The 26,516-nt window shown below is 35.1% G+C and overlaps 1 protein-coding gene across 4 annotated transcripts in view; it reads right to left on the reverse strand.

Moving 5' to 3' along the window:
• WDR7 (WD repeat domain 7) overlaps window positions 1-26,516 on the reverse strand; it is a 315,698-nt gene that overhangs the window by 166,437 nt on the left and 122,745 nt on the right. For all 4 annotated transcript variants that reach the window (XM_012745467.3, XM_012745464.3, XM_012745468.3 and 1 more), the window contains one exon: window positions 10,297-10,410. In XM_012745467.3, the coding sequence (XP_012600921.1) occupies window positions 10,297-10,410 (114 nt within the window). The remainder of the gene's footprint in view (window positions 1-10,296; window positions 10,411-26,516) is intronic.

A 26,516-nucleotide genomic window follows, 5' to 3' on the forward strand; every position in this document is an offset into this window, starting at 1 on the left:
CAATTAAGTATTTCTGCTTTTTTCCTATTTGGTCAAAATTTAGCAAAAGAAATTTATAACATTAAATGTGAAAATCAAACCTTAAAGCTTTGTGATGTAATTCTGTGTGTTGGTGTATTTATGTGGTTTTGTGTGTGTGATTTCATATGAACATAAAATAAAAATTCTAATTTATCTATAAAATATATAAAATTATCTATATATGCTGAATATTTATGTTTATCTTTTAAGAAAATAAAAGCATTTTCTTCACATTTTAAATATTTCCTTGCACTAAATAAAAAGTTAAACTAGACTAAAAATTAAAATAGAAGTTTCTATATCACACAAAAAGAAAATGATATGCCATAATGAGTACATTTGTTTCTTTTTTACTCTTGTAAGATTTTTTTTTATTTGAGTGCATATTTAGGAGGGCTATTGTAAGGTTTTTAAATGACCTGATTGTGAATACATTACTTCCATTGACAAGCACAAGATCAAATCCTGACTTTGCCATTTCTTTTCTTTTTTCTGTATATTTTTAGTTGGCCAATTAATTTCTTTCTATTTTTTTTTTAGTACAGACGAGTTCTCGCTCTTTTTTTTTTTAAGACAGAGTCTCGCTTTGTTGCCCAGGCTAGAGTGAGTGCCATGGCATCAGCCTAGCTCACAGCAACCTCAAACTCCTGGGCTCAAGCAATCCTCCTGCCTCAGCCTCCCAAGTAGCTGGGACTACAGGCATGCGCCACCATGCCCAGCCAATTTTTTCTATATATTTTTAGTTGACCAGCTAATTTCTTTCTATTTATAGTAGAGACGGGGTCTTGCTCTTGCTGGTTTCGAACTCCTGACCTGGAGCAATCCTCCCGCCTCGGCCTCCCAGAGAGCTAGGATTACAGGCGTGAGCCACCGCGCCAAGCCTGCCATTTCTATTTGTGGGCTTTATGTATCAAGTTAACTTTCTGCACCTCATTTTCCTCTCTTATAAAATGAAAGTGATAATAAGGACTTACACATGAATTGCTGTGAGGCTTAAAAAGAGCACAGAGCACAGCTCGACACATATTAGGCACTAAATAAATGCTAGTGAGTCGTTAGGATCCCTGATTTTTAAATGTACTTTTATGTGAATTTGCTAAGATGGTGTTAATTGCTATTTATTTGCTGAATCTCTTGCAAAAGTATTACATGCAAACACCCTTTACATATACATTAAAAAAATAACTGTACCCTTATTGGAAATTATTATTATGAAAGATTTGGTGCCAAAACAACAGTTGATTAAAATAATTTATGTTTATAGCAGCTCTGATACTTTATGGTATTTAATTAAATACACAAATTTCCTTTGTCAAAATACATTAAGTAGAGTCCTCATTTATAAAGCCCTAAAAAATTGTTCAAAAATAAACTGAACATTCAAATAGTATTTATTAGCTATCTTTTGTCCTTGTACTCTTTCCTCTTTTTCTTTTCAACTTTTTCTTAGGCAAGTTTCCCCATGCCAGGCTTTTAAACAAATAAACTTGAACACATTAAATCTTTGTGTGTAATTTAAAGTTTTCAATGGACAATAAAAAGCAAGTGTCCTCAGTGCTAAATAACTGAATACATCCACCCACAGGAACACAATATAAGTGCACAGTAGTCTCATTCTTCAGTAGTGAAAGGTAGTCTTACTATAATAACCTATCTAGCAGAGGAAAATAAACCATCCAACATAAAGTAAGAGAAATAAACTCATAGCACATAAATGCCCCTTTAAAGAAAAAAACTCACAGCATAACTACCCTTAGTTTGATTAAAACACCTGTGGCCTAACTCGTTATCTTGTTATAAGTTTTTTATTTTCATAGCCTCAAAGAGCCCTAAGCGGACATTGGGTTGCTATCCCCCAACTCCAACTCTCTGTCTCAGTTCCTGCCAAAAATCCAGATTGCAAGGACTCAGATAAAGTCAGCCTCACAGAGAAAAAAATCAAGAACACGTACAACAACTTTGCTGCCGCTTCTGTTATCAACCTGCTATGTGAGAGACAGGAAAAGACAAACTCAGGAGTTTCTCAGCTGTCTTCTGCTAATTGGGCTACAATCATAAATTTCCCCCTACCCCTCCTTCAGCCTGCCTTAATAAAGACTCAGAGTTGTTTAGTCTCAGAGCCAGCACCTCTCTCTATTTTCTGGTGCTGTTCCCTCTCTCTCAAAGAGAGAGAGAGTCAAATAAACCTTGTACTTCTTTCTATCCTAATCACTGTGTGAGAAAGCTTTCTCAGCCCACATATAAAATTCCACACCCTAACAAATAGCCTGTGTTTCAATGTCAGGCCTCTTAGAAAAACTGTGCATGTCTTTCCTTCCTATGAGTATCTCCTCACTTCCCCATCTTTCCTCCATATAAACCACCTTGCTTCTCCTGTGGTGGGCCACCAAGCCCCAGAGGATCTCTTAGACAATGCTTACACTGATATCTTCAGGTCTAGGAAAACCACAAGAAACGTTGGCTTCCATTGACAGAACTGAACCCGGAAATGAAGTGGCACAGCTAGCAGGGCAATGGGAGAGACATTCACACAAAGAAGAAAGGTATGACAGAAGAGACAGCAACCAAACAGTTATTCCCAGACTTTCAGGAAACTAGGACTGTCATCCATAAGTACATCTCCGCTCTCTACCAAACCTGCAAGGGTCAATGCAAACCACAGAAAGGAGATTCTCTGAGAGTCCTAAGGGTCTGGTTCTCTACTTGTGTAACTCACAATAGCACATTCCATGTTCTACCCACTCATTAAGATTTAAGTTACAAAACACATCTGTTCCAGGTATTTTTTTCCTATCCTATGCATCACATCCTTCTCCTAATTTTGAAGACATATTTTTCCAACAGAAAAAGATAAACTTTTAAATGGGGGAAAAACACTAATTCAGTAGAGTTAATTATGTTTTTAGATAGGTTCTAAGTCTCATTTTCACAGTATCAAGAGACAATTTATCTGCAAAAAAGCCTATATTCCCTCACCAATCTGTTACAAACATTTTTTGAGCCACTGAATATCCACTAAGAATAGGGGGAGAGGGTTAAGGAGACATAAACTATATATGCTACATACCAGAGCACTATTCTAGTGCTAGAAATACTAATAAGTAAAAGTCACATGCCCACATACGACTCACAGAGAGCAAGTGAAATGATCATTTAACAATATTACAGAAAATATTATTGCCACATGATAGTATTCTCCAAAAGCAGAAGTGCACACAACAACCAACTAGGAAGACATTATATAAGGGGGGTCCAGAAGGGCTTTATAAAGATGGTGACATTCAAGCTGGATTTAAGGGGAACTGTAAGATTTTCACCCCACTATGTAAGAGAGTTAAGAGCATTCCAGCCAGATGGAGGGGCACCTGTGAAGTATGGCTTGTGAAATAGCAGAGTACTCTGAGGAAACAAAGTGTTACTATAGTAGCTGATGGAGTCAGTTCTTGAAGAACCTTAGGTATCTTGCTAAGGTGTTTAGATTTTGTGTTATAATCAATGGAAGCCATTAAGCAGTGTTAATGAGGGTGATGAACTGGCTTCTGAAACTCTCAGAGTAATGGAAGACAAGATCTGGATGAGGGCAAGAGAATAAAGACAGGGAGATAGTGGTAGGAGAATAGCAATGATCCAAAGAAGAAAAAATGGAAGTCTGGATCTAGCTATTCTTTGTGGAACAGAGAAGAGGAAAATCACTAAGATATTTACGAGGCTCACTTCACAAGGACTAGTACCAACTACATGTAGGTACTGTTGGAAAGTGGGAAAGCCAGGATTATTCCTTAGTTTCTAGTTTGGGATGTTGGCTGATTAATGGTACCATTAGTGATGCCTTTAACTGAGGTATAAATACAAAAGGAGATGAGTTTTAGAAAGAAATATGAGCTCCTTTTGGATTTGGTATTTAGGTGTCTATAGGACATTCAGTGAGAAGGAGGACATGTGAATCTGATACTTAGAAGCCTAGTTTAAAGATACAGATTTGATAGTCATTGGCATGTAAGTGGTAGTTAAAACCAGAGAACATGGAAAGTGAACAGGGAAAGAGAAAACCTGAGAAAAGAAAATGAGTATCAGTCTTATACAACATCATTTTTACTGTATTTTAATATTTACATTAAGTGTTCAAATACCATATTTAGAAATATTCTACTTACCCTATCAACATACAACTAAAGTCAAGCATTAAATAGTAGGCAAAAAAATATTTCAATTTACATTTCTTCCCTCAGATTAAAAAGAGGGTAAAAGGTAAACTATTTGAAACAATATATTTCACTCAGAAAACTATAAAATCCACACTTTTATTTTTCTTAATATCTGTTTTCTTGAAAATTGCACAGTAAATAAACCATAGCTTTAGTAATGTATCATTATCCAAGAGGCTTAATTACAGTAAACTCATATATTTTGTAGAAGCTAACACTTTAAAGTCAAAAGCAAGGATAGTGATAAAAATTTAGAACAAGGGATTTAAAATCCATATAAATCTAGTACTACTTTTTAGATTGTCAGTTATAAGTTAAAGAATGAGGAAGGCAAAGCAGTGCAGGTGGAAATCTTATTCTAGTTTACTAATTATAAAGCCTCTGACTCTTTGCTAGGAAAGTACTTCTGGTTCCTGAATATATAATGTCCCATGTTTTGTTCTTTGGAGCTTATCTGTACTTTTAACAGGGTAAGTTTCATATCTTTCAGTTGGAACAAATGTAAAAACATCTTGTGCACCCTATGAACAGGGTCATTAGTAAGCAGTAAAATGCATAAATCAATATTTAGTCTCAGACTAGAAGTCATTTTCAGCTATATCTTAATATACTAAAGTTGCTGACTTAGGAGTATGAATAAATGTTAAAGTTTCAGTTTTATATTGATGACTTCAAAAAGCTAGACAGAACAATGAGCATTCCATTTTTTTACATGTATGCAATAAAATGACTGTTTACTAATGAAAACATATTTCTATTTATAGTCTTATGTCACAGTAGTCCTAAAATAATGTTTGCAAATTTAAAGAACAAATATGCAATGATATTTTTCTAAAGGAGATGTCTTGGTTTAAATTTAGAACAGCAAGTTTTCATTTTAAGTAATGAGATTAGATATCCAGCAAAGTAATTACCTAACATCATAAGCAATAAAGGCAGACTGTGACATCATCTCACATTTCAAAAGTAAATGAAAACCTTTCAAAGTTTAAGGAGTTTGACTGAGAATGTGAAGAAGTGCCAAGTGGTGCTTAAGACCCATAAGCTTTGGAATCAAGTAGGACTCATATCAATTCCAGATCTATTATTTGGTTAAGTATGTGACCTTATAAAAGTTACCTCTCTCAAAGCTTGTTTCCTCAACTACAGTATCTGGAAAAATACTAGTATCTACTTCAAAGCAATTTTGTAAAAGTATAAAGTGTTTGATATACAGAAAGTTGTTGATCGATATTACTTTTAATTTCTCTTATTCTTCTCTATTCTTTCTTCTTTTCATGGCACTTCTCATCTTCTAAGATACTGTATATCTATTTACTTATTATTATTATTTATTGTCTGCCTCATCCCACCAAAACGTAAGCTCCACAAGGACAAGTGTTATTGCCTACTTTATTCAATGTATCCTAAATAGTGCCTGGCACTGGAGTGCTCAAAAAACATTTATTGAATGAATGACTGGATGAGTACTAAGAGAATTACTATTAATAATAATACATATATTACTACTACTTTTAATTATTGCTAGATCTTTCCATGCTAAATCACGCTATAGACTCTTCTGAAAAGTCAAATATATGTTTTGTGACACTGGATATCATACAAGTTCTTTAAGAAAGAATGACATTATCCTTTTCACCCAAAAGTTGGGCTAATTGAAAATAAAAAGAAGAAAATTAAAAAATTTATATGATATTAAAATTTAAAAATATATATATATAAAAAAAGAAAGAATGACATTAATTTACTTGATTGTAAAATGAGAGAGTGAAATAAAATAGTCTCTTGGGTCCCACCTACAAAAAAAAACCAACCAAACAAACAACAAAACTTTGATTCTACAATCCAAGAAAATACAAAGGCACATTTATAGAAAATTACACATCAATTTCCATAAAATAGGATGTCCTTCCAGAAATTTAAAAGTTTACATTAGTAAAATGCACAATTGCAAAGAATTAAACTTAAAACGTATGTCTACAGAATGCAACTGGGGGCGGGACAAGGAGAGAAACAGGCACACATAGGTTCTGTCAGCACTAAATACATAGCAACAGCAAAATGCATTTATTCTGAGTATCTATTAATCAGAAATAGGAAGAGATATATTTGCCCATGAATTAGCAAAATGTAGATAATCATAATTTTATAAAAAAACACATCAAAAAGTAAAATATAGTCAATATATCCACTTGGATCTATATATCATTGTTGCTTTTGTTCTAAGTAGTTGAATCTGTCAACTATGCTGCTGATCTAGCATCAAGCTGTCCTTTTTGACAATGTCAATGACTCTTGACCCTTTATCACTTTTATATGGTCAGTTTGTGTCCTTGCTATATTGAACAAGAGGCAGGACACCAAAGTATGACCTTCAGAATAATACAAGGACTTTCTTAAAGGCATGCATGCCCATTTGTGAATGAAACCCTGCCAAAATTCGTTTCAGCCTGGAACCAGGGGAAGGTTGTTTTAAAATGCAACATTTAGAAGATGTATCACTTCATCCTCAATCAGAATTCCATACTTTACCAGGATGAAAGACACATAAAGGAAAATAAGTCACATAAAAGGTCAACCTTTAAAAAATTAGATTATGATTCATCAAAAATGTTTTCTCTCAAGGTCAGGAGTTCAAAACCAGCCTGAGCAAGAGCGAGACCCCGTCTCTACTATAAATAAAAAGAAATTAATTGGCCAACTGATATGTATATAAAAAAATTAGCCGGGCATGGTGGCGCATGCCTGTAGTCCCAGCTACCCGGGAGGCTGAGGCAGAAGGATCTCTCGAGCCCAGGAGTTTGAGGTTGCTGTGAGCTAGGCTGACGCCACGGCACTCACTCTAGCTTGGACAACAAAGCGAGACTCTGTCTCAAAAAAAAAAAAAATGTTTTCTATGAATATTGGGTTTTAGTGAGATTTACTCCACTAATAGGATTATAACCAATTAATATCATTAAGAAAATAAAAATACATTATTGATAAACACTGATTATATCTATATAGCTTTTAAGTTATAATGCTAAAAATACAAGTAAAAGCAAAAACATGTATAGAGTGATAGTCTTGTGACTCTGAAATTATAATCTAAAAATAATCTTAATACTATGATTTTTAAAGAAAATATTGTTGAAACATAGAGTATTAATTATACAGCATTTAAATATATAGAGTGTTATAAAACCTGAAACAATTCCTTGAAAAATACATTTTCTTTGCATACTGTACAATATAAAAAATGTGGAATAGGCTTTAATATTTTTCTACATCAAAACAATATTAACCCACCAAAATGGCCAATATAGCTATGATATGTAATTTAAAACATGTGGTTAAAGAAAAGAATTTGATGAACCTAAAGATAGAATGCTAAGTAACACCAAGTATGTGTGTTGACCAAGGCACATTGGCATTACTTTGTGGAGCAGATCAATAGATATTAGCTTTAAAAAGAGAGAGATAGAAAGAAGCTGCAGCATATTTTTTAAATGACAGGGTGAAGGTTTAAATTGTCTCAATCAAGACCCAATTTTTTTCTCCTAGTTTTTCCAGCTGTTCTCTTCCAGTTAAGACTCTTCATTTCAAATAAATTTAATTAGTTCCAATTGATCACGGCCAACACTTACACAGCTTTATCCATGCTTCTTTAGTTTTATAAGGCAAACACTAACAAAGGCTGCTAGGCTCAGATTCTAGTGTCATAAGGCAGCATTCAAACCTCATTCATTTGCACCCAAAAGAAAAACTTCAAAAATGATTATGCTGTCTTTTGTGAAAGCACTAAATTATACTTCCCATTTCAACTGTCATCTTGCTCAGATTGTTTCTAAGAATTAAGTCCCAGGCTACTATAATAAAAGTAATACAACTTTACACATTAGCCTAACTATAGCTTCCAAATAAGAATTCACTCAAAATATAGGCAAATATCTGCTATGATATAGTTTCTCCTCATTTTATAAAGAGACATTAGAACAATTGCTTTAAAATAACTGGAAAAATTATTTCAATGACTAAATTGGCCAGCGTTACTTTATGTAGTACTGGTACTCAACAATGCTGGTTACCCCAAAATAAGATTACTGTGCTTAAAACAGGTTTCTCTCAATGCATCTACCATATTTTTCATAATGCAATTTATATAGGATTCTAGTCAATAAAAAGAAATATGGTTTTCTTCTAAACCCTCACAAAAATCTATACCACAGCTTAATCAAGTCACACAATCTAAAGGTAACCTGAACGATCTACAGACTGCAGCATGCTAGTTGCTTTGACAACATGTTAAGGAAGCCTTTTTTAGTTATTTAAATCCTCTGGATATTGAACATTCTTGCCTCTAGTACCCATGGCATGAAATAAATAAATCAACTGATAAAAGCCATTCGTCTCATGTTTGACCAAACTCCTTACACAGATTAAAATATAGTATATGTAGTATTAATTGACTCTCCAAACTAGATTTGCATTTTTAAGCTTCATGATTTTGTTAAAAATAAAAAAGTCATATGCTATAATGACTTTGGTAGTGAATAATTCAAAATTTCAATGTACTGATTTAATAATGCTTTCTTGCCTGCTCAAAAATTCAGCTTTTATTCTAGAATGCACATTGAGTTATTCCACTACTATAAAGGCTAATTCTTTTTTGTTATCAATTACACAACTGCTTTTTATAGACCAGAAGGCTTTTAAACTTTACAGGGAACTAAAATATAACAACAAAATATATCTGTAACAGCATAAAAAGCAATGAAACTGAATAAAACAAGAACTAGTTTTAAAATCTGCAAATAAAACAGATTTCCTTTAGTAGCTGCTAAAACAAACTCCATTAACTGTGAAGTACTAAATGACCTTCAGAAAGGTTGGAAGTCACTGAAATTCTTCATATTTAAGTTGGATGATATTTTTCATCAATTAACTTACACATTAAAAAGAATTAAAAAGTAACAAGTAACAGCCACCATTCCTCACTTTTACTAAAAACCAAATGCTACCCAGCTTTGGCAATACTTGGCAGGAGGTTATAGGTTTTTAAATATAGGCTGTGTAAATTTTCAAGGTAGATCATTAGGCTCTCCTAAGGTATTCCCAGTGAAAAAAATTTACAGGCATTCAGGAGGTAACAGCAAAGAACCTGCCAAATAGAGCTTTAAAATAAAGTAAATATTAAATAATAACAAGAACAACTCCCCCCCACTTATCTTTGTTTTTTTTCTCCCTTTTAATTTCTGTTGAAAATTTTACTGATATTTCCAAGGCATGTTTCTTTTTAAATTATTGATTACTATTAAGTTAATATTTATTGCTTTACAATAACTACAGATTTTATGGTCAGATTTTAAATTTTAACCATCCACATCAAAAATGAAAGTTTATCATCCTTAATACCAATAAAAATATTTATACTTGGCTGTTTTTATCCTCTGTGCATTCAAAGAAATTGAGCTGAATACATTTTCAGATCCAGTAATTGAAACCGGTTTGAGTACAAAAAGATAGGCCAAATGTAGACAGGGTGTAGGTTTCCTAAAAATTACTTTATGCCTGGTTACATGATAAATAGTACAGATAATAATGTTCAATATCCAAACAAGGTAAATATGTTTAAAAATCACCATTTCTATAGTATAGGTATAAAGAGTATCTGTAAGATCCTTATGCAGGCTATATTGTATATATTGCTATTATAACTTTACTATTCTTTAGTTTATCTTATAATCGCAAAATCTTTCATAACCTAATGCATATATTCCTCTACGTGATCCAAGGCTTTAGTAATGATCCCGGCCTCTGAATTAAAAGGTCTCCAGAAAACAAGTGCGCAGCTAGCAGATTCATTGTTACAGCCACAATGAGCAAACCTGGACCAAATGAACAGTTTCCACTTCTTTTCACCTCAAGATCAAAAAGGACACTAAAGAGTCTCATAAAACTAAATATACCACCAATACAAGTTTCCATCCTTTCCATCAAATTACTTAATCCCACTAAAAATAACCCAAAAAACGTTTTGCAATATTGAACAAAGCTCCATGCAGATTATGTTAAAGATGCTCGTGCTTACCAGTGGTGATGTCATCGTCAACAAGGTCATGCTCTTCCTCCTGGACTTTGGCTTCAGGCCCTGAGGCTTCCGGAGCCGTGGAGATAGTCTGCATGGCTTCTGCCGTGACTCCAGCTAAAACAAAAGGGAATCGCAAGATTTCATTTAAAAACAATGAAAACTAAGGTGAACCAAAACTTTTAAAGCTTTTTACTTACCAGATGTAAACACTATACATTAAAAAATATATATATATACACATATATATATATGTTCACCAAAACGAGGAAGAGACAAATCAATGAATAAAACATTCATGTTTGTGTATATATGTGCATGGGTACATACTATATTTAGTTTTAACCAAGATCTGGGAAAAATAAACAGGATGTTGAAGTAAATTACGTTTTTATTTGATTCCTTTCAATGTTTTTTTGCTACAGTTACTTTAGTTGATTTAAACAATTAGGCTACAAAGAAGAAAACAAATCTTGAAAGCGAAAGACTATTTTAAAATGTTACTTCTCTTTAATATTAGTTTATTTCTACCTTGGGGATTGGGAGGAAGGATAATGACAAGAGAAGGAGTAAGAGACCTGAAATGCACTGCCCCCCAAAAAGTATAACATCTCCCTCAATGAAGAAATTCAATATGAGGTCAGATAATTATTACACTAAAAGAACTTAACTGAAAGCAGACAGATGAAGTAGTTCACAGGCCAAAACTTTCCATTCTGTAAATCACTTGAGATTTGCCAATTCACACAAATGTGTTCCTTACATACCTATCTTTCCATCTTTATTTTGTATTTTGTTGTCAATTTGCATCTACCACATTATTTTTAATTTGGCAACAGATAGTAGGGTGCATCAATATTTTTTATAGGGTTATCAAAAGCCATTGCTCAATCAAGGTAACAACAAATCTCACCATTAGAAGTTTCTTTCGGAGCTAATTTTAAACCCTTCTAATCAAATCTAAATAAGTACTTCAAGAACTGCCTATCTAGGATCCATTCAAATATTTTAAAAATCAACAACTATAAACATTCAAGGACTTTTTTTCTTCCAAGGTGTATTAATTTAAACATTTCTTTGTGAAATTCAGCCTTGCTGTCTCAGGTTTACGAAAGGCATCAAAAAGGGAAGACTCTTAGTCATTAACCACCATGAATGATCCAGAGATGGACCTAACACTAGGCAGTTCCAAGCCCTAATGATTTGTATTTGGGGAATAGAACACACCATTTCAGCACCACTACTTGTTCAGAGTCACTCTTTAAAAAAAAAACCGTACTAAAGAATGACCCCTGATGGATGGAAAATGACAAAGCCGCCCCTTTACAGAAGAATTCTTACTGTTGGATTTACAAGGTAAATTTTAATATAAAGGAGAAACTTACTAGAAAAATCATATTAAGTTAATTATTTAAGATATTAATAGCTATCAGTAAAATAATTACAAAGAGGAGATAAGGTAAGCATCATGTTCCTAAATAGCGACATTCCTCAAATATAAAATCAAAAATTATTTCATATTAAATCAAAATATAAATCTTTGAAATCTCCCATTCTCGTTTCTTGAGTAAAATTTGATAATTTTTGAAAATGATAGAGAAACAGAGAAAATATTCAACAGTTTGAAGAGTAACAATTATTATTAGTATTGTCCTTTTCTGTAAAATTAAGGAATTCAATAAAAACAAAGCTGGAATGTAGGTAGTAACAAGTTTACGAATCCTTTTACATTCATCTCGTTTAATCAGACAGACAAAGTAATTGCTCAACATAACACAGCTACTAAATTCAGGAACCACAATTGAGATGTAGGTCTTCTGATTTCAAACTCTAATACTGATTTACCATGAAGTTCTTCCAGGGACTAAGTTCCGGGGGGAAGGGTGAGAGGTATCCCAGAACATCACAGCATAACCACAAGAAATCACAGAATCACACAATACTAATCATAAATATTACCAAGCCCTCCGTGGAGTTCCTGTGCTGTGTCAGGTAACCATTCAACTGAGGGCATTCAGTATTTCGAGACAACTTAAAGAGCAAACATGTACAAATCGAAGTAACTGAGATTATTCTGAAACGAGTTCTTTGACAGATACCTTCCAAAACAAAGTAAAGGTTGTAAAATGCTTGGCAGAAAAAAGAAAATACAAAAAAGGAAAAGAAAACTACAGACCAATCTCTCTCATATTGTCTCAAAAATTTATAATAGAATATAAGCAAATAGAATTCAGCAACATCTAAAAAGAATTATACACCATGACCAAGTGGGGTTTATTCCAAGGGGTCCGATTTTCCAATATCAATCTAATCCAAAATATTAACAGGCTAAAGAAGAAAATTACTACATGATCATATCAATCATTTGACTTAATTCAACAACCATTCAAAAAACTCTAAGAATAAGCCGGGCGTGGTGGCTCAGGCCTGTAATCCTAGCACTCTGGGAGGCCGAGGCGGGCGGATTGCTCAAGGTCAGGAGTTCAAAACCAGCCTGAGCAAGAGCGAGACCCCGTCTCTACTATAAATAGAAAGAAATTAATTGGCCAACTGATATATATATAAAAAAAATTAGCCGGGCATGGTGGCGCATGCCTGTAGTCCCAGCTACTCGGGAGGCTGAGGCAGGAGGATCGCTCGAGCCCAGGAGTTTGAGGTTGCTGTGAGCTAGGCTGACGCCACGGCACTCACTCTAGCCTGGGCAACAAAGCGAGACTCTGTCTCAAAAAAGAACAAAAAAAACCAAAAAAAACCACATACAGTTTGGAAAGGATGATGTAATTGTCTCTATGTGACGGTTAATTTTAGGTGTCAACTTGATTGGATTAAAGGATACCTAGATAGCTGGTAAATAATTATTTCTGGGTATATCTGTGAGGGTGTTTCCTGAGGAGACTGGCCTGTGAGTCGATGGAGTGGGAACGATCTGCCCTCAGTGTGGGTGGGCACCACCCAATGGGCTGAGAACCCAGGCGGAAGTAAAAGTCAGAGGAAAAGTGAATTCGTTCTCTCCCCTAGTGCTGGAACATCCTTCAGCACTTGCCCTTGGACATCAGAACTCCAGGTTCACCAGCCTCTGGACTCTAGGACTTGTACTCAGCAACTCCTCTAGGTTCTCAGGCCGTTAGCCTCAGACTGAAAGTCAAACAATTGGTTTCTCTAGTTCTGAGGATTTCAGATTGGACTGAGCCCTTCCACTGACTTCTTGGGTCTCCCACTTGTAGATGGCCTACTGTGGGATTTTCCAGCCTCCATAATTGTGTGAGCCAATTCCCCTAATCCCATCTCATCCATCCATCTATGGTATTGGTTCTGTCTCTCGCTTCCCCTCGCCCCACCTACCTATCTACCTATTGTATTGATTCTGTTTTTCCAGAGAACCCTAACACATCCTCTTCAAGGATAAAATAATCGTCTACATGTAAAATCCAGAGAAATCACCAAAATTCTCCCATATACGTGTTCATGGATTGGAAGATTGAGCAAAGGAAAGATATCAATTCTCCTCTAATTGATATACAGATTTAATGAAGTCCCTATCAAAATCCCAGCAAGATTTTTTGTAAATATATACAAAATTATTCTAAAAGTATATTTTAAAAAGCCAAAGGAACTAGAACAATTTCAAAACAGAATAAAGCAGGAAAAAAATCAGTCTGCCCTACTTCAAACTTATTGTATAAATTTATTAGAGCTATATGGCATTGACAGAACCATAAACACGTAGGTTAATATAACAAAATAGAGAACCCAGAAATAGACACACACCAATATGCCCAGCTGATTTTAGAGAGAGGTGCAAAAACAATTCAGTGGAAGAAAGTTAGTTTCTTCAAAACAGTGGCTGGAGCAGTTGGACATCCCTAGGCAAAAAAATGAATCTTGACCTAAGACTCACACCTTATCAAAAAACTAACTCAAAATGGATCATGGACTTAAATATAAAACTCAAAATTATGAAACTTTTAGAAAAAAAATTAGAAGAAAATGTTTGAGATCTAATGTTAGAAACGACACCAAAAGCATAATCCATAAAAGGAAAAACTGGCAAAGTAGACTTTATTAAAATTTTAAAACTTTTGCTCTACTAAAACCCTATTTAAAAGATGAAAAATCAAGCTCCAGACTGAGAGAAAAGATTTACAAATCACATATCCAAGGAATAGTAACTAGACTATATAAGGATCTCTCAAAACTCAACAGTAAACAATTTGGCAGTTCTTCAAAAGGTTAAACATACAGTTATCATATGACCCAGCAATTTCACTACTAGGGAATAAAAACATGTATCCCCACAAAAACTCGTACATGAATGTTCATAGCAGCGTTATTCATAAAAGCCAAAATGCGGAAGCAATCTAAATGTCCATCAAATGATATATACATAAATTGTGATATATTCACACAATGAAATATTATATAGCAAATACAATGAAATGAAGTTCTGATACAATCTATGACATGGATTAACATTAAAAACATTATGCTAAGTAAAAGAAGTCAGTTATAAAACATAACATGTTTTATAATTCCATTTACATGAAATGTCTAGAAGAGGCAAATCTATGAAGACATAAAGTAGATGAGATTAGCCTAGAGCTGAGAAGGGCATTATAGCAGACTTTCTGCAGCAGGCAAAACAGACATCAAATCTGTGGTTGCCAAGGGCTAGGCGTGTGATAAAAGGATTGACTATAAAGAAGGAGAGCAAATTTTTTAGAATAGTGAAAGTAATCAATATCTTAATTGTGGGAGTGGATACATGACTATCTACATGTGTTCAAATCTCAAAGAACTACATATTAAGAAGTGTGAATTTTACCATACATCAATTATATCTCAATAAACTTAAGTTTTAAGATACAATAGTAGGTACTTCATCACTGTCACAAAAGAGAATTGAAGATTATGCCAGAATACAATGCTATTTTCAATGAAACACAGGGACTAGGAAAAATGTTTTACTCTCTTCATGATTGAAAAAGCCTCAGCTTTTTGAAGCACAAAAAGTCACTCTCTCTCTATCCATCATCAAAGAGGAAGAAATATGTTTGGGAAATATGAAAAAGAGTCCAATTAGAAATACTTATATGGAAATAATCAAGGTTACAAATGTCAATTAATTATATTGTGATACTTTAGTATTTTCTTATGTACTTGACATAAGTGAGCTTATTTGTCAAATTATACCATAAAATCTAAAAAGACTTTCTGAGTATCTCCAAAGTATTTAGAAGTGATGAATATCTCATAAAGGTTCAAAAAATATAGCTTGAATTAAATAGTTTCTGTTCCATGGCACAAATTATGTTATTTAAATATACTAGAAAATAACAGTATGGGTGCTTTGGGGAAAAAGATATAATAAAGAAATGAAGAGAATAAAGAAATATAATAAAAAAGATATAATAAATTAATGGAAAGATGTGAGACATTTAAGAAATCAGTGAATCTCCAAACCCAGATTTCACAAAATAAAAAAAGGAATGTACATTATATCAGACAATAGTTCTCTATAAATGGGTTCTATACTGCAAATCAGAGGTCAAATACGAAAAATGGCATGGAGGAGAAAACTAGTCTAGGTGTGGACATGACAGTAAAAGGGAAGGGGAGCATTGTGGCTAGGAGCAGAAGTCAGAATTAAAGAACGACGAAGACAACTGAGATTTTCATAGAGCACTCTTCGTTGTGAGAGCTCTAGGTACATAAAACTTTCTCATTTGTATGCACTACTTTTTAATCACTTTAGAAAAGTTTTTTAAAATGTAAATATAGAAATGCAGTCTTCAAAATCAATGGAATAAAACTCAACTATCCCCAGCAGTAAAATTAGACACATTATTCTAAAATTTATTTCTCATGAGCTTATACATTACCTTTACACATTTTTTCCCCAACTGGTTAACAATATCTGAGTAATAATAAATAATATTAACTTAGAAGACTATAGTATCATGTGATTACCTTGAAAAATCAAGAATATACTAAATTTTAATATAGTAATATTTAAAATACAGCACTTTATTCAATACTGAAATATAAAGCCACTTCAGTTCATTATAATTTTATTATTTTATTGAAGATTAAATGTAAGCGATAAACACTATTGTTAGGACTAAGAATGGAGGATATTTATAAATATTAACCAAAATTATATTTCTCATTCTCATGGTAATATAGATTTCCACTGAAATTGAAAAATGGATCCAAAAGAATAGCAGATATTTTTATTTTATCAGTTTCTCACAACCGTGGTTTTCCAGTCCTCCAATTAAAGTACACTGGAGGCAATAATTTGATATGAACATTTACTGTGAATGAAGTAAAATTTAACAATAAGGGAGTAAGTGAGTAGCTGTAGCTTCTTTTCAGGCAGAAAGCTTGAATTTATTGGAAGCAGATCTCTGCAGTGACTGACCAACACTGCCCCACATTCCCTGCAATCCTTATGACAGACAGACAGCCTGCCTCGCATTAATTCACTTCACACCACTTCTATCGATCCACAGCCGGTTCCCTAGTCTCTCTGCACACATTGCCTGTCTGGCTGCCTACATCCACATCAGCACACACACACAAAGGCCACAGAAAGATAACCTTTTGCTTTCCATTAAAGACACAGTATCCACTTTTCCTTCTGCAATAACATCAAAAATATAAAATATAACAGTATGGGATGTTGTCTTGTAGAAAAGTCTTCCTGTAAGAAATGTTGTGGGTATTTATCCCTTATTCTGAATAATGATCATTTCAATTTATCAAAAGGAAGTTAGTTTATTAAAGGCCACAGAGCAATTAGAGAAATAAAATAAGCAAAATGTCATCAAGCTTGAATAAGAATATAATAATTATTTGGTAACATGAGTTTTGATCTATATTTTTAAAGAAATGAAATACATGTTTTTCCTAACTAGTGTTTTGATTTGTTTCAGAAAACTGCTCTTATATAAAACGTTAATTATAAGGAATTCTGAAAGCAACAAAAGGAACATATTTACTGAAAAACACACAAAGAATAAAAAACACAAGAAGTATACTATATCAACAAAATATTAATGTGAATGTATATGGTTTTATTATATCTTTTTCCCAAAAAGAACCTGAAAATGATCCACAGTAAAAATCATGCCTAATACTTCTAATTCATTGCATGTACTTTTTTAAAGATTTCAGTTTGATTTTCAGGCTATGAGCTGACTTAGTATCAATTTCAGTTTAAAAAGACACAAATAAAACTAAGATTTATACTGTTCAGCCTACAAAGTGTTATGAAACAAAGGCAAGACGGTCTTGATACACAACTGTACTAAAGCATAAAATTATAACCCCTGGCTGATTAAAAAACCCAAATTGTAACCAGAATCATATATCTCAAACTGTGTAAAGTATGTTCTCCTACATAAGAAGGTATCTTTGAAGCCCTTCATAGATTTATTATTATTTTTATTTTTGCTAGGATTATACAGGCAGCAATAACACCATCATATACTAACAAAAATAGTGCACTAAATACATGCAGTATACTATGTTGTTATTTATAACAGTAAGTTGCTTTGGAAATCAAAGAAAGGGAGACTGATGAAGGCTGATGAAGCTGATGGCTTTAAAATAAAGAAGATAAGATTTGGATTGGGCCTGAAGAATGGGATAGATCTGAATAAGAGAGAGGCTGGCATCACCAGCAAAAGTAAAGCAAAGTCATGGCAGTGATGAAGATAGGTAACTTAGGTGCAATGTTCCCTCATTATCTTGAGTACTCATGGAGCACCTAGGCAAGCCCTGTACCAGGTATTAGAGACACTAGGGTGGAAAAGACATAGTCTTAGCTTCCAAGATGCTCCCATGTTAGCTGAGGCCATGGGGAGAATGGAAAACAGATCAGTGGTTGCCAAGGATTAGGGGAAAAGAGTTCATTTCAAAAGGGGCTATGTAAGGAAAAGAGTGAGGTGTTGAAAGTGCTTTCTATGGTATTGTGGTGGTGGATACCTGACTCTACTCATCTTTCAAAACCCAAAGATCTACATGCTACACAGAATTTTATTATATGCAAATTTTTAAAAAATAATGAATTAACCATAATGCCAGGGAAACCCAGGATGAACTGAAGATTCTGACAAATGAATCTATCTGTATTACAAATGCACCACCATAACCTCACTGAAGGTGTAAAGAAAAAAGGAGCTGACCTAAGAAACACTAGACAAAAAGGAATGTATACAAACAGTAATAGCCAGCAAACTGGTTTTTCACATGGTATGAGTTAGCAATTCTAAATTACTTTTTATGCCTACTAGGGTTGAAGAAACAAGTAAATCTATTGTAGATAATGAGACCTCAGGTTTCTCAAATTCAGAGAAAGAAATTACAAATAAGTAAAGGGGGAAGACTAGAATGAACCCTGTGGTGGTGGATGAAAATGGGAGATATCAGTACAAACTCATGTCTGTTTTAGTATATATATACACACACAATGATAGATACAGAAAAATTATACCTATGAGGGTATACGTAAGTTAGTATGCTTACATATGTTTCCCAGTTCTGTCCACTAAGAGGACCAAGAAGCAATGAAACATCAGCAGCAATAAGCACACCTAGCATCCAGATATTAGTTTCTAATACCTTCATTAAAAGGAACCAGGGCTCCCCAGAGAATGACAGATTCTATCATGTTTCCTCGAAAATAAGACAGGGTCTTATATTTACTTTTCCTCAAGAAGACATCCTAGGGCTTATTTTTAGGGGATGTGTTATTTTTTTTTAAGTACGGTACAACATCTACATTTATTCAAATATAGTTAAGTCATCTTCTTCTGTAACATCATTATAACTCTCCAAACCCCAAATTCCATCCTGAATTTCTTGCAACTCTGTTTCCTTTAGAACCATTGGCCCCAATCCCTCATGTCGAGCAATAGAGCTCTCATGGGGCAGATGAGAAGGGCTGCTCATCTTCTTTACCACTCCACGATGAAATGCATGGGTTGTGCAGATGCGCTGCATAGCCACGCCCATCACTAGGGCTTATTTTCTTATTTTCGGTGTAGGGCTTATATTCCGCAAATGCTTAGAAATCCTGCTAGGGCTTATTTTATGGGTAGGTCTTATTTTTGGGGAAACACAGTAGAACTGGGGCAGAGAAACCAGTAGTTGCGCAGGGAGCAACTACTGGAAAATAAAGAAGTGCTTTAAGAAAAAAAAAGAAAGACCCTATCAAAATGACACTGAAACCAACTTAAAGAGCTCCTTATGACCAATGCTAGAATGATCTGAGCAAAAATTAGCATTAAAAAAGTTCTATTTCTTAAATAGTTATTAAGAGCCTGCTAAGGGCTTGGTGCTGGGTCCTCATGACAAAAAATAAGGTTCCAGATCTTGGCCCCAAGGAGATCTCAGTGGAGTACTTACTACACATACTCTTTCTATGAAGACTGCATGGCTTCAATATCACAGTGAAATATAAACTATGTCTCAAAATGTAAATATATATTTATATATAGAATATAAAGAAAGTAGTAAAATAGCCTCAGAGAAAACTAAGCAAGCAGGTGCATGAAATATATTTACTTCAGCCTGGAAACATGACAAAGTGGCATCAAACTGCTGAAGATATAAACATTCATACACTGTAATGAGCACAATGCATCTATAGAAGCACATCATTATTCCACTACATTACACTGATTAAATCTCACAATTCATTTTAAAGACTATTCATATCTAACCAATGATTTAGAGGAGAATGAAAAGTTGAATTAACTAAGGGAGCACCAATCATTGCCTCTGGCAGAGCTTTTAAAGAATTAACTTGCAAACAAAGTTATAAAAAGAATGAAAAATGAGCCAGACAAGTACCAAGATAGCAGAGATACTACAATGTATAAAGAGAATAGAAACTTTCATTTTTTAACCCACTCTCAATCACGTAAGTACACTATTCCCTAGAAATGTAATTGGAAAGAAGGCAACAAATGTATCATGTTTAATTACGCAGCCCAGGTTTCTTAACTCATTACTGATATTTTGAGTTGAATGATTCTTTGTTAGCAGAGGCAAGGACTGTCCTGTTTAGCAGCATCGCTGGCTTCTATCCACTACATGCCAGCAGCACACTCGGCCCTAATTGTGATAAGCGAAAATGTCTCCAGACATTTGCCAAATGTTGGGGGTGAAGGGCTGGGGAGGATGGGGTGCAAAATCATGCCTGGTTAAAGAAACACTGAGCTGGTCTAATAAGTCTCAAAGCTACAAGCAAACTTTCCAAGTCTAGTGAGGTGGGATATACTTTACCCAAAGGGATCATATTAAAGTCAACTCCCTCTGCATCTACCCTGTAACCACTATTATTGATAGAAATGTGCTGTCCCACCAAAGCAGATCGGCATGCTTTCTGCAGGTAGTGATTATTATCTAGTTACTATGATTAAATTTTCTATTATAAAACTCAAGTAAAACCATTACATCCTTTAAAAATAAAATGCTTTTAACCAAGGAAATATTATCCTCTTTGGTCCATTTATATATCATTGATAATTATATAACAGATTACAGAAACATTTCCAAAATTAGTGTATATTTCCCTAGGGCATATGTAAAAGTGATGGTAGTGACAGAAAGTAGTTTTATATATATATATAAAAATTATAGGTAAAGATGATAGGTTTAAAGTGTCTATAATTACCTAAGCAAAGATGACTGAACTAAATGGGACCACATTCCTGTTCATATCTTGCATCTAGAACAATGCTATGCTCCAAGTATGTGCACAACAAAATTTGATTAGATAACAATGTTGCTTTTAAGTTTTAGCTGGCTTTTTTTTTAGGTAGATTGATACAAATTTATTCTGATGAATCTACAAGATAGGGTTGTTTCTTCAGAAATGGGGAAGTCTATCACTCTAATGAAGGGATCTGGTACCTGAGCATGATCATCAACCTGAAATGAGAACATCTTAATGAATATTGTGTTCCATCAGAATTAATTGCTTCTTCCCCTTTTTCCTATATATCCTACGTATATCTATTTTATGACATTTACATTCCAAACACTGGTGTGGAACTAATTAATCACCTATCAATCAGAGAATGAACTCCTAAATTTTCCATTTATCTCCATTAAACTATAAGAAGGTGATTTTTTTTTCTTCTCCTTATAGGGGTCTACTATTAAGGCTGAAGCAAAGGGACTCTTCAGTCCTTAGGGTTGCAGTTTGATTTCTTTCCTCTTTAATTAAAAAGCAAAAACAAAACAAAACTCATTTCAAACTGCTTAATGTACAATGGCAGAAAATTTGGAAGTGATCTTAATTTTTGACCTTTTCTTTGTTTTCTATTCCATGCATTTCCTTCTACATTGATCATTAGCACATCTTAATCTAATAAAATTAAAGAAAATGTAGAAGAACCTATTACAGTATGTGGATTTAGTAGGTATTAAATTTTTTCTTCTTTTGTATTTTACATAATTACAGAGCTCCTGCAAATTTGATGACAGGGGTCAGTTAGATAATTGTACCTTATTTTTAGTAGTAAAATGCTATTGTTTTTTTTTTTTTTTTTTTGGTGGAAATTTAACTTCTACAAACATTAGCATATTATAAGTAAAATCCCACCATAGTTATCTAGGCAAAAATCTTTATCGGCTGAGTCTTTGTTGAGTTTTCTATAAAGGATGAGTTTAAAATCAGTAGTCTTGAATAAACATATTTAATCAGTATAGACCTCTTGTTCAAGGTACTTCATTTTCACAAAATCAACTAAATTAACTTCCTCAGAGTCATAAGACCACCTGAGTGGGTAGGTGGGAAGAGGGGTGATAAAAAAATCTTCAAATGGAGGTAGAGAAGAAAGATATCCCCACCGTGAAATCCCTTAGTTGTCTGAGAAAGAGGTATAACCAGTCCCATGAACAAAACACAGGATTGAACCCCTCTACATGTTCTCCCTGCAGCTTTTATTTTTTAATTATTATGGGTACATAACAGTTGTATATCTTTATAGGGTGCATCTCCCTGTAGCTTTCTGATGCTTTGGATTCTCAGGCCAGTGGGGCTTGACAACTAGAACCCTGTACCTTTTAACTGAGTACTTGACCTTTTGAGCTGTTTCCCAGAAACCGTGAAATTAATGCAAAATAAAGGAGTTGAGATTTTTGGAGATTATTAGAAAGGGATGATTGTAGTTTCCAATGTGAGAAGGACATGAGATTTGGGTGTCTGTCCCCTTCAAATCTCATGTTGAAATTTGATCTCCAATGTTGGAGGCGGGGCCTGGTGGGAGGTGTTCAGGTTATGGGAACAGATCCCTCATGAATGACCTGATGCCATCCCTGCAAGAAAGACAACCTGAGAGCTGGTTGTCTGCAAGACTATGGTGCCTCCCCCTTCGTTCTAGCGCCTTCTATTGCCATGTGACGTACCTGCTTCCTCTTCGCCTTCTGCCTTGACTGAAAGCTCCCTGAATCCCTCACCAGAAGCAGATGCTGGTGCCAAGCTTCTTGTACAGTCTGCAGAAATGTGAGCCAAATAAACCTCTTTTCTGTACAAATTATCCAGCCTAGATATTTCTTTATAATAATGCAAAATGCACTAAGTGAGGAGTGAGCTGCTGCTATAAAGATACCTGAAAACGTGAAAGCAGCTTTAGAACTGGGTACCAGGCAGAGTTGGAAGAGTCTGGAGGACTCAGAAGAAGACAGGAAAACAGGGGAAAGTTTAGAACTCCTTAGAGACTTGTTAAGTGGTTGTGACCAAGATACCGATAGATATATGGGTGGTCAAGGCCAAGCTGAGGGTCTCAGATGGAAATGAGGCTAGGCTGCCCCTCCTATTGCAGGCCCAGAGACCAAGGACTGAATGGTTTCAGGGGCCAGGCCCAGAGCCCCTCTGCCTTTTGCCACCTCAGGAGGCTGCTCCTTATGTCCCCACAGCACCAGCTCCAGCCACAGCTCAAAGGGCCCCTACAATAACTTAGGCTGCCACTGAGAAGGCAGCAAGTCATAAGCCTTGGTGGTGTCCAGGTGGTGCTAAATCTGCAGGTGCATAGAATACAGGGGTAGTGGAGGGCTTGTGGCTTCTGCCTACATTTCAGAGGATGGATGAGATGGCCTGGGTGCCCACGCAGAGGTCTGGGGTAGAACTCCAGAGAGACATTCTACTAGGGCAGTGCTGAGGGGAAATATGGATTTGGAGCCCCCACTTGGAGTCCCTACCAGGATACTGCCTGGTGGAGCTACATGAAAGGGGCTGCTGCCCTCCAGACCCCAGAATGGTGGTGCCACTGGCAGCGTGCACCATCAGCCTGGAAATGCTACAGGCACCAGACTCCAACCATGAGAGCAGCCATGTGGGTTGCAACCAGCAAAGCCTTGGGGAGGGGGCTGCCTGAAGCTCAGGGCCCACCCCTTGCACCAGTGTTTCCAGGACGTGGGACAAGGAATCCCTTTCTCTTGGCCGATCCCAGTGCCTGTACCACCATTGTATCTTCGAAGTAAATAACTTGTTTTCAATCTTACAGGCTCACTGGTGGCAGGAACTTGCCTTGAGACTCAGGTGAGACTTTGTGCATTTGAGCTGATTGTGCAAGGAGGTACGCCAAGACTCACCTCACTAACTTGTATACAGTCCTTAACAACCCTGTACAAGTCCATACTCTCTGCTGGTTGGGGAGATGGATTTGAGGATGCTCTGCCCACATCTGTGCTCCCCACCCCCATCTCTTGGCTGACAGCATTCCTATTAAAAATCCGTTTCTCCTTGGCAATCCTTGTCCCAGTAATTGGCTGTGTGGTGAGCAACCACACCTAAGGTGGAACCACCCATCAGTAACAGAGACACCACTCCTAGTGGCACTAAGTGCATAGATATCCTACAAATTCCACCAACTGGAAGAACCATGGGTGACAGATTTTACCTTTATATAAATTACATTGATACATAATATAATCCTATAATTCATATGATTCTGGTTGTAAATATAGTCAGTTACCTAAATGCTACAGTTGTGATTTCAAGCTGAAATTTTTTTACCTTCAAAGAACAGAAACTCATCAACAGTGTTACATAATAAAACCTTTGTTATATTCACAGTTCCTATTTAACACTATGTTGGAAGTATTAGCTAATACAATTGTACAAGCAAAATGAAACAAATGAATATAAATATATATCAAGTTGGTGGTATAATCATACAGAGAGGACCTATTTCCAGTGACTTTTAAGTGCAGTAATTTAACTGGTTCATCTCTAGGGGCTTACCTTCCTTCTTTACTCTAAGAAGGAAGAAATAAAATCAAACAAAGCCAGGCCTAGTGGCACCTGCCTGTAGTCCCCTACTCAGGAGGCTTATGCAGGAGGATCACTTGAGCCCAGAAGTTTAAGACTAGCTTGGACAACATAACAAATAAAAATAAACAAACAAGAACACTTACACAGTGTTTTTGGTAATCGTATTGTTTGTGGTAGTGCTGATAGTCTTCTGAACTGTTGTGGGTGTTTGTGGGGGAAAAGCAAATGAGTAATTACCTAGATATTATTTAGAACCAAGATTATTAAAGTGGGAGAAAGTAGACACAGATGTAACCTTAATGAAATTAAGTAAAAATTCTGTAGACCCAAACTTAAAGTATTATATACACTCTAAGATTCAATTGTAAGTGTGTATGCATGTGTCTACCAAAAAGGCCAGTGACAGTGAACAACCAAATGGCCAGGAGCATGTCAGTTTGTGATCTGAAAATACCATTTCCCACTAAAGGACCAGGCTCCTACATGAATTTAATCAGGTTCAAGTCAGGAAAGGTACAAGGTAAGCATGGAATATCTAGTCAGCAAGTAAGCCATCAAGGACATTTTACCAAAAGGATCCCACTGATCAGATGAGGCAATTTTAACAATGATAAGAACAGTTACTGTAGTGGACCAAAACCTAAACCTGTTTCTTGTCTCCACCCCCCTCTTCACCTTCCTTTTCTTTGTGATTTCTTTCTGGAATAAATTAGGAAGTTTGTACTGTGATGGTTTATGCCAATTGGGGTAGCAAATCCTGATATTTTAAATTCCAACATGCTCTCTTCATTTGTTAGCTAGACTACTCTCTAAGGAGAATCATACCCTCATTAACTATTTTATATCCTGAGTTGCACTTCAGAAAGGACAGAACAAAGACTCAAGGTTATTTTTTAAGTATGAATTCTTTATTTAAGTATTGGTATGAATTCGTCGATTGAAACAGGTTTAGGTTTTGGTGCCTCTCACCTTTACCTTTGAGAATCACCATACTACAGTTCCTTGGGTAGTGATGAAATGAAATAGTAAAGGCTTCTGACTCCAAGTATTCATTCAGTTCTATATGGGAAAAACTTGGAATGGTCTTGGAATGATCTCAGAATCCTGACCACACCTTAAAAATGGGTGATATCTGATATTATGTGGTCACTTTAAAACATACATATTTTACAAAAAGCACCATGACACTTTAAGACTACTGATGCTTAATCCTTCACCCAATACTCACAATTCAGAGATTCGTTTCTAGTTTAGTTTCTCTGACCTTGATATTATTTGCTTTGAAGACTGACCCTTGCCTTAAGGAATAAAAACCCAAACAAATAAAAGTCAAACCAAAACCTTAGTAAGACATATTAGCCACCCCCTACCAGGGCGTAAAGAAAAAGCCTCCTTTACTTCCTGCCTGAGATACAAAGGTGTCTCAAAAATAAGCGAATTTATACCTTTGTACTTATAAGCTATGCCAGAACTTGTCTAGTAATGTTTAATTATTAGATAAGGATGTAATTAAATTATATATTTTAAAATAAGACTATCTCTGCTCCTCTTCTTCCATTTCCATTCCCCAAAGCTGTGTATTCTTTAGTCCAAATACACATTTCAAATTTAAGTGTCATCTTTTCCTGGTAAAATGTAAAGTCTTTTCATAATGATTACAAACAAAGAACCATGAATATAGCACTGACACTGACTGTAGAAAAAATTTTCAAAAACAACAAACAATAAAATAGGTGGTTGTGGTTTTTTACATCTCTAAATCAAGCAAGGAAAATCTTTTCCAGTGATAGGTAAGTTTTATAGAGCAAACACAGAAAATATGTACAGAAAAATTACAAAAAATACTAAGTACTGTTACAGATGACTGGATTGGCATTTAACAGGCTGAAAGAAACCAGATCAATCTCAATCTTGCTGGGGTCAATTCGGGTGC

The sequence above is a fragment of the Microcebus murinus genome, chromosome 17 (genome assembly GCF_040939455.1).
Source record: "Microcebus murinus isolate Inina chromosome 17, M.murinus_Inina_mat1.0, whole genome shotgun sequence".
NCBI classification, from domain to species: Eukaryota; Metazoa; Chordata; class Mammalia; order Primates; family Cheirogaleidae; genus Microcebus; species Microcebus murinus.